The sequence below is a fragment of the Dioscorea cayenensis genome, chromosome 4, assembly GCF_009730915.1.
Source record: "Dioscorea cayenensis subsp. rotundata cultivar TDr96_F1 chromosome 4, TDr96_F1_v2_PseudoChromosome.rev07_lg8_w22 25.fasta, whole genome shotgun sequence".
Lineage (NCBI taxonomy): Eukaryota > Viridiplantae > Streptophyta > Magnoliopsida > Dioscoreales > Dioscoreaceae > Dioscorea > Dioscorea cayenensis.
This window is the reverse complement of record NC_052474.1, coordinates 13,483,374-13,493,775: the sequence shown is the minus strand read 5'-3', so window position 1 is coordinate 13,493,775 and position 10,402 is coordinate 13,483,374. Positions and strand designations below refer to the sequence as shown.

At 38.6% G+C, this 10,402-nt stretch overlaps 2 protein-coding genes across 2 annotated transcripts; both read left to right on the top strand.

Moving 5' to 3' along the window:
- Positions 1 to 2,053: 2,053 nt before the first annotated feature.
- Positions 2,054 to 6,023, top strand: LOC120258707 (mitochondrial fission protein ELM1-like). The gene is made up of 10 exons (XM_039266153.1): positions 2,054 to 2,379; positions 2,853 to 3,091; positions 3,828 to 3,924; positions 4,118 to 4,267; positions 4,379 to 4,505; positions 4,973 to 5,095; positions 5,190 to 5,234; positions 5,322 to 5,415; positions 5,499 to 5,606; positions 5,960 to 6,023. The coding sequence occupies exons 1-10, from the start codon at positions 2,200 to 2,202 to the stop codon at positions 6,021 to 6,023; spliced, it is 1,227 nt and encodes a 408-aa protein (XP_039122087.1). The 5' UTR covers positions 2,054 to 2,199.
- Positions 6,024 to 6,740: 717 nt separating this feature from the next.
- LOC120259484 (casparian strip membrane protein 1-like) lies at positions 6,741 to 7,659 on the top strand. The gene is made up of 3 exons (XM_039267095.1): positions 6,741 to 7,098; positions 7,203 to 7,326; positions 7,432 to 7,659. The coding sequence occupies exons 1-3, from the start codon at positions 6,776 to 6,778 to the stop codon at positions 7,645 to 7,647; spliced, it is 663 nt and encodes a 220-aa protein (XP_039123029.1). The 5' UTR covers positions 6,741 to 6,775; the 3' UTR covers positions 7,648 to 7,659.
- The last annotated feature ends 2,743 nt before the right edge of the window (positions 7,660 to 10,402 follow it).

The window sequence follows — 10,402 nt, the reverse complement described above, 5'->3', positions numbered from 1 at the left end:
CTATCTCACTTGTGCTTTGTTAATGATTTGATGGTGTTTACAAATGGAGATGTGGGTTCAATTAAGATTGTTAAGGGGGTTTTAGACCATTTACATGATGTCTCTGCCCTTAAGCCCAACAATAAAAAAAAAGTGCTATTTGTTTTAATGGTGTTGAAGCATATGTTAGAGAGGAAATTTTGAGAATTCTACAATTTAGTGAAGGCACATTGTCTATTAAATACCTAGGTCTTCCCTTGATTTTTTCAAGGTTAACAAAAAGTCATTTCCAAGATCTAATTAATAAAATATCTACCAAAATTTCGCACTGGACAACAAGAACTTTGTCTTATGCAGGGAGGTAAATTATGTACTTTTGAGCATGCGTGGGTATTAGAGTGTTATTTTTCTTTTTCCTAAAGCTGTGATCTATGAAGTAGAGAAGTTGTGCATACGTTGTTTATGGCATGGTTCTAGTAATGTTAATAAAAAAAAGGCCTTGTAAATTGAGATATGGTGAGTAAGAGCAAAATTAATGGAGGCCTTGGGGTTAAGTCAATGCACACTTGGAATAAGGCAGCCCATACTAGACATATATGGGATCTAGTGCAGGAAAAGCCTTTATTATGGGCTAATTGGGTGATTATATATAAATTAAGGAACCTCAGCTTCTGGGGATTAACTAAGCCAATGAATAGTAGTTGGAGCTGGCGACAACTGCTAAATTTATTGTCTGAAATTAGAAATTGCTTTAATTATAAACCAGGTGATGGCAATAAGTTTTCTTTTTGGTTTGATCCTTAGTGTAGAGGCTATTTTGTTATTGAGAAATTCCCTGGAATTAATATCAAAGGCTCTGGTGTGAAAAAGACAGTTGTGGTAAGGGATATATGGAAGAATGGGCATTGGCAGTTCCCTATTTCTTTGAGTGTGTACATGATATGGAAGTGTGCTTTGTTTTTCTTTTGATCTTGGCAATTATGTTAGTGTTTCTGCTTGTATTGTCTTGTTAACTAATCATAGTTTGCCTTTAGTATCTTTGTTAATAACGGGTGATATATAGGAGTAGAGTTTCTTGCTCTGCCTTTTGGGGTTTTTGTTTGTGTTTCAATGTAACATGTTTCACTCAATATATAGAGATATTCCGGATTCACCAAAGGAGAATCATTTCTTTCAATACTCACTCGTTATTAGTTAACAATCCTAATGATTAGATCCATATGCTTAATTCTGATAGGAAATCAAATAGTAAAATGATTATTCATCGAATGACTATTCATTTATTGTATTTTTATCAAATAGGGGGCAGGAAGACTTTATGGAGAAATGGTGGTGGTTCAATTCGATATTGTCTAATGAGAGGTTAGAACATAGGTATGGTCTAAGTAAATCAATGGATAGTCTTGATGGTATTGAATATACCAATGAAAGTGACGACTCCATTCTAAATGATACGGAAAAAAACTTTCTTGGTTGGAGTGATAGTAGCAATTATAGTTTTAGTACTGTTGATTAATTATTTGAGATCAGAAATATTTGGAGTTTGATCTCTGATGAATGTTTTTAAGCTAATAATATTATTTTGGTTTGATTGAACAAAAAAAATGAAAATTTTGTATTTTCTATTAAATTTTTAATACTTTATTTTAGAATAAGATTTTTTTTAGATGATTTTATTTGACTTTTTTTTATAAAAATATAAAAGAATCTTCAAAACCTTACTTTTCTTTGTCAGCAGCGATGAAGAGGGTGAGAACCTCTAAAAAATTTATAATTAAAAAAAAAAATTATAATACACTCAATTTTTTTAATTAATTAAGGAATACTAATTTATAATAAAGATATAATTGATAATCATAGTATTATAATAATAATATATTATTATTATAATTATTATTATTTACATATTAGCCAAACAAAATTATTAAATAAATTTTTTTTTCTGATTATCTCAACAACAGTTAAATCTTTACATTTTTTCTTTTTCATTTCTTTCTCTTCATTACTTTGTTTTTTTACTTTCGGATCCAAACATATGCGAGAAAGTTCTTAACGGGTTTGATGCGGATCCGGATCCGATAGGCGCTGGTAAGGTGTTCCAAGCGGCGGCGGGAGCAAAGGCAAAGAATCCGAGAATCCTCTCGATTGGTCTCATCGAAGGCCCGGGAAACCCTAACTGCCGATCGTGTTCGAAGCCCTAGGGTTTGAATTGGATCTACGATGAGGCCCATCAGGCTCCCTGAGCCGCCCAGTGGCCCCGTCGGCATGCCGGAGATTTTCGAAGGTGGCCTCAATGTCATTCGCCGCGCCATTGTCATTGGAAATGGCTTCCCCGGTGCCGAGAACCAGTGCCTTGGCCTTGTTCGAGCCCTTGGCCTTGCCGAGAAGCATACTCTTTATGTAAGCCCTTGTACTTTGATTTCTCGAGCATCTTTCGATTTTTCTGCCTTTTTATACGATAAGAGAACTTGAAAACTTAGTATTTTTTATGCTAGTTACGCGGTATGGATCTATTAGTTTATTATCAGACCTGGATTGCTGTCGTCTTTCTTTCTTTCTGAATTGCCTTTGTTGTTTTTTTCCTTGGGTTGTGGTTTTTAGTTTGGAAGCTTTGGCAGTTAGTTAAAATCATTCTTTGGATTTGCTCATATAAAAATGAATGGAAGAAATGGTCCACATTGAAGAAAAAGATGAATACTTTATGGTTCAGCGAATGTTATTTGATTTTCTGCGAACACAATATCTGTGATTTTGGAATTGAGAAGTTGTTTCCGAAGTTATGCTTTTTGAAAGATTAAGTTTTTTTATGGTTTAATGAATCTTATCGGAGGTTCTGTGGACTTGACATTTGTGATTCTGGATGTTGTGAGCAGCGTGTTGTAAGACCAAGAGGCGGAATTAATGAGTGGCTCCGGTGGCTCCCAGTGTCTCTGCATAAGATGATAGAAAGTGTGATCAGAAGGATATCAGGTGATTCGCAATTTGGAGGGAGTATCCAAAGCAGAAGGGTATTCCCATTGGCCGCTCAGAATGGTGGGAGTGTTGGCTTATCGTCGATCTTGGAAGCTGATGCCAAGAAGATTGCATCACTTGCTCATGAGACTTTTGAGAAGTAAGGTTATCTATCTAATGATTGGGGTTCATGATTCTCTGTTTTCGACAATTTCTGAACTCATTCTTACAGTTAAAAATTGGAATGTAGTGCCACATGATACAGTTATTCTTGTTACGGGTAGCATGAAATATATAATATCAACACATGATATACCATTAATCTTGATAACCCATCTGTCGTGCAGTTCTCATGGTGCAAGCACATGTGATTTATAGTTTCTTCAGTTCTTGTCTTATCAACGTTAAGACTTGAATATTTCTTTGTGTAAAAAAAAAAAGAAAATACTGTAACACAGGAGCCATAGATTTTGGTAGAAATAACAGTGATTATTATCAGCAAGCTATTGATAGAATCATATTAAGACATTGAGGCGGCAAACTACTTCTGGATTCTTGTATTACTCCTTTCTTATACATTTGCACGCAATTATTTGATCTCAGCTTTTGCCTAAACTCCTTTACACAAGCTTCTGGAGATGGACTTCCTTTACACAACTGGTTAAAGATTATTCTGCAGCTGTCTGTGTCAAAAGCAACACTAATCTGTCACCTTTACATACTCTCTGCCGTATAGACATAAACTCTATGAAATTCCCTTTGTTAGCCAAATGTCATGCATATTCTCACACTTGTTTGGGTGTTTAGTAAAAGTTTCCTTTTATGCTATTTCTCTTTTTAGTCCTATTAAATTTATAAGACCTTTTGTATAATGATTACATCCAAACTCTTCTCAGGGAAGGACCAATTCTGGTGGTTGCTTCTGGACGTGACACCATCTCTATAGCTAGTTCTGTAAGACGTTTGGCTTCACAACATGTATTTGTCATCCAGGTTCATTAACTTCTCTTGTCACTTTTTGATTAAATGGGTTAAATATGATTTCTAAGAATTTGAGTACAGCATGCCTTTTTACATGACTGAGTTTCTCAGTGCAGGGTGTTTCTTTGTTCATTTAGGGGAAGCATATAATAGCAGTTCAGTCAACATTTTAAATAGCATTTTGCCTTTTCTTTTGTTTTTTCAGATACAACATCCAAGGACACGTCTCGACAGGTTTGACTTGGTTGTTACTCCGCGTCATGATTATCATGTGCTTAGCCCTAGTGGACAACAAGAAATCCCTCAATTTATAAGACGGTGGATAACACCTAGAGAGCCACCTAGTAGGAATGTGGTATGCTATCTGTTTTCTTGGCCCTCTTTTCAAGGACTTGTGTGACCGGTTCTTGTTTTCCATGGATTTTCATCTTTCATTATCTACTTACTGTTCCAAATTTTGTAACAGGTTCTCACTGTGGGAGCATTACATCAGGCGGATTCTGCCCTGCTTCGACTAGCTGCATTAAACTGGCATGCAGAACTAGCCCCTCTCCCAAAGCCTTTGCTTGTAGTGAACATTGGAGGACCTACACGTATATCTCTTCTCCCTTTTAAATAGTTCTTGTCCTTCATGTTTTGGGTATCATTTCAATCTTTGTTCTTTTTATAAGTTCTTATTAGAAAACTGGTGGATATGATTTCCAACGAGCAATCATCCTATTTTTATTTCAAAATATGATGAATTGCTTATGTAGAAAGATATGATAAATCAAGCTTTAGGATTCTCTATTTTGTTGTGGTTGCAGCTAATTTAAGTTTGGATTTCTTTATGGGAGTACTTCCATAGCTCCATTGACTAGGTGATGAGTACTCCCTATTTCATTAACCAATGCAACCATGTGGTAAAGCTATAATTGACCTTCAGCTTCTTTTGTTTACTGTCATGTTTACGTTGTTGGGCTTGGTTCCCTAGCGGAGATCCTATTCTACCTCCTTGAACATGTAGTTTATTTCATGTTAAGCGTGATTTATCTCTCATTCTCTTTAATTGCTATTACAGGGCATTGCCGATATGGTGCAGACCTTGCTAAACAGTTGGCAGTTTCACTTCATAGTGTAATGGCAACATGTGGAAGTGTCAGAATTTCCTTCTCCAGGAGAACCCCTCAAAAAGTATTACTTTGTTAAGCAATCTTTTTCATTTTCTTCTGTCATAATCTTCTTTGCAAATGTTTTTCATTCTCTGAAACTGACAGATACGAGTCCATTATGCTAAGGGAATTTGGTGATCATCCCAAAAGTCTATATATGGGATGGTGAAGGTAATAACTCTGTTACATGCTGAGAATGTTCTTAATTCTTGAATTGTTGGAATTAATTGACATTTTTTTACTTGTATAATAAGTCAGACCCAAACCCACATATGGGACATCTAGCATGGGCTGATGCTTTCATTATAACAGCAGATTCAGTTAGTATGTTGAGTGAGGCCTGCAGCACAGGGTAATTCATGTACCATTCAATGGCATAGCATTGTGTGTTGCCTAAACTTTCATGCATTAAATTCGATTTGTTTGCATTTCAGGGAAGCCTGTGTACACAGTTGGAGCTGAACGGTGTACGATGAAATTTTCTTCTTTCCAGAAAACACTGCAAGAGAACGGAGTTGTCCGCCATTCACAGGAATGGAGGATGTGAGTTCTCCTTTCTGTAACTTTTCTTTACTAGAATATATACTGGCTTTGGTTGATTACTAGTATATTTTCTAGAAATATTTCATATGCTTACCGCTTTTGAATTGTGTCTGAGTTTCAATAATAGCCACTCAACCACAGAGCAATCGTGCATTATCATGCTAGTGTTTTTTCAGTATGTACATACATGAGTTTTTCTTGGTTATTTGTTAATTATAGTTTTTAACTTTGAAGTAGCAACACCAAATGATAGGTGACATGGCATAGAACTATTCCTCTATGTAAATTAATTTTTGTATCTATAAACTAATAGGTGACTCCAATCCTTAATGTTTTGGTCCTTGAATGCACAGATGTCTGATAGTTGGAGTTATCCTCCCTCAACGATACAGCTGTAGTTGCAGCGCAGGTTCGTGAGGCACTGGCAGAGCGTGGCTGGACATTGCGTTAAATAATTCCCTGATTAAAGATACAATTCACCCTATACTTGATACGGTTGAGTTTTCCACACAAGATTTGTGTTCGTAATTAGATATTACTTTCTCTCTGAGGTTTTTCGGAGGTGTAAAATAAAATGGCTATTCCCAGCTTGTAAAAATTCAACGAGTATTATAAGATTGATACAGTGATAGGCGACAAAATCTCCAACTTCCCCACAATCTTGTTCTAGTCTTGATCATCATTTTTTTTTAATTTTTTGTTTAGATTTTCTTTTATGAACAACATAATAATTTGCTCTATGATCAGGAAAATCATGAAATATAAGTAATATCATAATCACTCAAGAGACTTAAAAAACTATTAAACATAAGAGGAGTGGTTCATTAATATCATTGAACGTGGGCTCAACCTCTTAAGCACCATTAATGCTTCATGAACTATCTCAACTTCTTCACAAAAACTGAAAATGCATTTGGTTAACGACTCCCACTCTTTCCAGCTCTCTGAACTGCACCAGCATCCCCTCTACTCCTTCACATTAGACACTAAATAAATGCACCTCACTGATCATTTACAAACTGTACCACTACTCACAACCTCTACACAATAAAACACTTTGTATCACTCTCTACCTCTTCATTTATATATAAACAACATCCTCAAATCTTCATTCATTCATCCATTCATCAAGAATTTAGAGCATTAATCAAAAGCCAAACACAAGAACCATGGAAGGCACTTCCACTGCAATAAGCATCCCTGAAGCAAGTGGCACAAACACTGAAGCAAAAGCTCTAGTGCCACCACCAGCTCAAACATCAGCACCAGTTGTTACAAAACGAGAGAGTCGCTTTGGGTCCATCTTCAGAAAGACAAGGGCTGCAGGTGGCTGGAAGAGAGGCCTGGCATGCATTGATTTCATCCTCAGGCTTTTTGCCATTACTGCCACCATTATAGCCGCCATCATGATGGGAACTACTGATGAGACTCTCCCATTCTTCACACATTACTACCAATTTGAAGCCAAATACGATGATTTCCCTGCTTTAACGTAGGTCTCACTAACTAGTATCATTGAAGAAATCTCATCATATAAATATAAATATATATATATATATATATATTGAAAATTTAAGGAGTTGTGTTTTTTGACAGGTTCTTTGTGATTGGAAATGCTATAGCTGGAGGCTACCTAGTGCTGTCTTTAGTCTTCGCACTGATCAGTCTCGTTAGACCACATGCAGTTGGGCCACGCCTTCTTCTGCTTATCTTTGACACTGTGAGCTTTAATTACCACTAATGAAACTAAGCATACATTGATATATTTATAAATATGAATACATCATGTTGGATGATGGAGCATATGATTGAATAATGGTTGTAGGTTGTTCTTGGACTGACTACTGCAGCAGCGGCCGCGGCGGCAGCTATTGTTTCGGTGGCTCATGATGGGAATCAGAGAGCGAATTGGGTGGCCATTTGCTTGCGGTTTGATGGGTTTTGTCAGAGGATAAGCGGGGCGATCGTGGCTTCTTTTGTGGCTGTGCTCATCCTCATGCTCTTGATTCTCATGTCTGGTCTTGCAATGCGTAAACATTAAAAGATGGTGGTATCTTTGTTTTGTTGCCCATCAGCTCTTGATTGTTGTATGTCTCTGCTATCTGTTTCTTTCTTTTGCGTCTTTGTTTTGGGTTATCTTTGAACAAGTGTGAGCGTGTGTACCTGATTAATATGCGTATTAAACATTTTATCAATGGCTTTGAAGTTCTATACATAATATTGGAACAACCTCTGGCCTTTGTTTGGTTCAAAAACAGAGGGGGAGTGAGGAGGTGTAAAAAGTAGCGGGCAAAGGAGGGTTTGAAAAAATTTTATGTTTTGTTCATTGAAAGAGTGTGGAGGGGTAATTTACTTTTTGAGAATAACTTAAGTAATGTTAGATAGATGTAGTTAGTGTAGTTCACCGTTGGATGTTTGACACGTGGCATGAGATGAGTAATTTTAAAAAAAAAGTGAGGGCATTATAGGAAAGTTATTATATTTTTATATATTTTTGGGACACGTGTCACAATATTAATGGTGAACTACACTAACTACATCTATCTAACTTCACCTAAGTCATTTTAATTGATCAGGAGGAGTGACGAGGGGTGAGGAGAGGTGTGTGACACATATTTTATCAATTTGCCCTTTTATATAAAATTGATCATGATAGTTTTTTTATATATACATAAGATTATTTTGTACCAATTTTATTAATATTAATAATAATATTATTATTTAACTAATACTATAACCATTCATTTTATATATATTTTTTTATATTTTTATATTATTATATATAAAAAATATTTGTATTAATATAAAATTGATGCATTACAAAGAATAAGAGAACAAAAATAATTTGAGGGATGAAACTAGATTTTTTAAAAAATTATGATAATTTCTCAAATTAATAAAGAACAATTTGATATTTTCAGACATTTAAAGTTTAAAATTTTGTTAAATATTTCCACCCTTCCAAAAGACCCGATTTGGAAGGGTTTCACCCCTCCAAACTCCTCCTTCCCCAACCAAACAACCATCACTCCTCCCCACCCCTTGTTACCCCTCCAAGCTCCTCTTTCTTCTAACTTCCCCAACCAAACAACCATCACTATAAAGATATGGATGGTTAAAAACTCACGTATGTAAGCCACGCTCAAGCCCAAACCCTCCGTCGTCGTCGTCTTTGTGATTCTCTCCGTCGTTCCCCTCTTGCCATGGCAAGCGGGGACCGGCAGCAGGCTCCCCCTACTTCTGTGAAGACCAAATCCTGGGCTCAAATCACCACTGACTTCCGTCATTCCTCGGACAACTCTCCCCTTCACAATGAACGCATCCTTGCCAAGCTCAGAGAGACAACTACTGATTTTATCAGACTCGACAACGATGCCATGAATAGAGCTAGATTGAAGTTCCAGCATGCTCTTTATGGAAAATTGTTTGGCAAGCCGCCTCACTTCGATCAAGTCAAGTCTGACATGCTCGCTATGTGGAACTCCTTGGGTGAGGTTTCCATCTCCGATCTTCCAAACGGTTTTCTTCTAATTCGATGTCCCTCCCAAGAAATCATGCAGCAGCATCCTCCTTGATGGACCGTGGTCTGTTAATGGTATTATCCTCCAGCTCTCCCCCTGGAAACCCTACTTTGAGCCCACCTTTCGCCAAGCTTAGCACTGCTGCTATCTGGTTGCAGCTACATAACCTTCCCATTGAGTTCTGGGAGGGTGAGATACTGGAAACTATTGCTGGCCAGTTTGGTTCCCTCCTCAAGATCGATGAATTCACTAATTCTCTCAGTCGCTCCAAGTTTGCCCGCATCTGTGTGGAGATCGACTTGTCCAAACCTCTCTCCCGGGGCTTTTGGGATAGGCGACGATCTTCACCGGGTGTTTGTCGTAGTCTGTATGAACGTCTACCGACTTTCATGTTATACGTGTGGGATGATCGGGCATGGAAGCAACTCCTGCTCAAGATCTTTCGACGTCTGGTGCCGCTAGAACCGGTCCAAATCGCCCAGCATGGCGGACCGAGACCGGGTCGAGCCTGGTATCAGATGTTCCAGATCAGAGGATGGATGATGCTGATCCTATCCCTGCTCATCCACCGTCGGAAAACTCTGAAGACCCGGTTCACCTTGCTGAGGAGAGCGATTTTGGCTCTTGGCTTCTGGTGTCTCGCCGGCGTGGCGGCACTCGCGGTCGCGGAGGCGGCACACGTGGCAGTCACGCGACTCGCAGCGTTGCAGCCGATCCCGAGCCCCGATATCTCCTTGTCCCGAGGTGCTGACATTTAGAACATACGTGGCGGCAGGTCTGCTGCTACTGGTGGGCGGCCCGTCACTTCCCATGCTACTTTCGCTACTCCCGATAAAGAGATACAGTTTCAGAACATACGTGGCGGCAGGTCTGCTGCCGTTGGTGGGCGACCCGTCATTCCCCATGCTATTTTCGCCACTCCCGATGATGAGATACAGCTGCCTATCCTCCCCACTCTTAAGTCTTTTAGTCCACCCGTTACCTTCTCTCCCAACGTTCCAATTAATGCTTTAGGGTCCCAAGGCATTGAAGTGACTTCACCCATTGCGTCGCCGCCCAACCCCGTCCACTCACACAACCCCTCTCCTTCACTTACCCCCTAACGAGAGAACCAGGATTGGACCGCATCGATCCAACTCCCCCAACCCTGTTCTTCGCTCCTCTATCACACCAGCTTCGCCCTCCCAGTTTTCCATTAACCCGACCCCCCATGCTTCCCTGGTGGATAAAGTCTCTGCAGCTCTGGATGAAGATGGTATGGAAGAAGATAATAGT

Bases quoted from the DNA above. Each gene is read 5' to 3' on its own strand.
- LOC120259484 (XM_039267095.1), top strand. From the start codon at position 6,776: ATGGAAGGCACTTCCACTGCAATAAGCATCCCTGAAGCAAGTGGCACA. The intron at 7,099-7,202 runs GTAGGTCTCACT...GTTTTTTGACAG, and splicing joins GATGATTTCCCTGCTTTAAC to GTTCTTTGTGATTGGAAATG. The intron at 7,327-7,431 runs GTGAGCTTTAAT...TAATGGTTGTAG, and splicing joins TTCTGCTTATCTTTGACACT to GTTGTTCTTGGACTGACTAC.
- LOC120258707 (XM_039266153.1), top strand. From the start codon at position 2,200: ATGAGGCCCATCAGGCTCCCTGAGCCGCCCAGTGGCCCCGTCGGCATG. The intron at 4,268-4,378 runs GTATGCTATCTG...ATTTTGTAACAG, and splicing joins AGCCACCTAGTAGGAATGTG to GTTCTCACTGTGGGAGCATT. The intron at 5,607-5,959 runs GTGAGTTCTCCT...TTGAATGCACAG, and splicing joins CATTCACAGGAATGGAGGAT to ATGTCTGATAGTTGGAGTTA.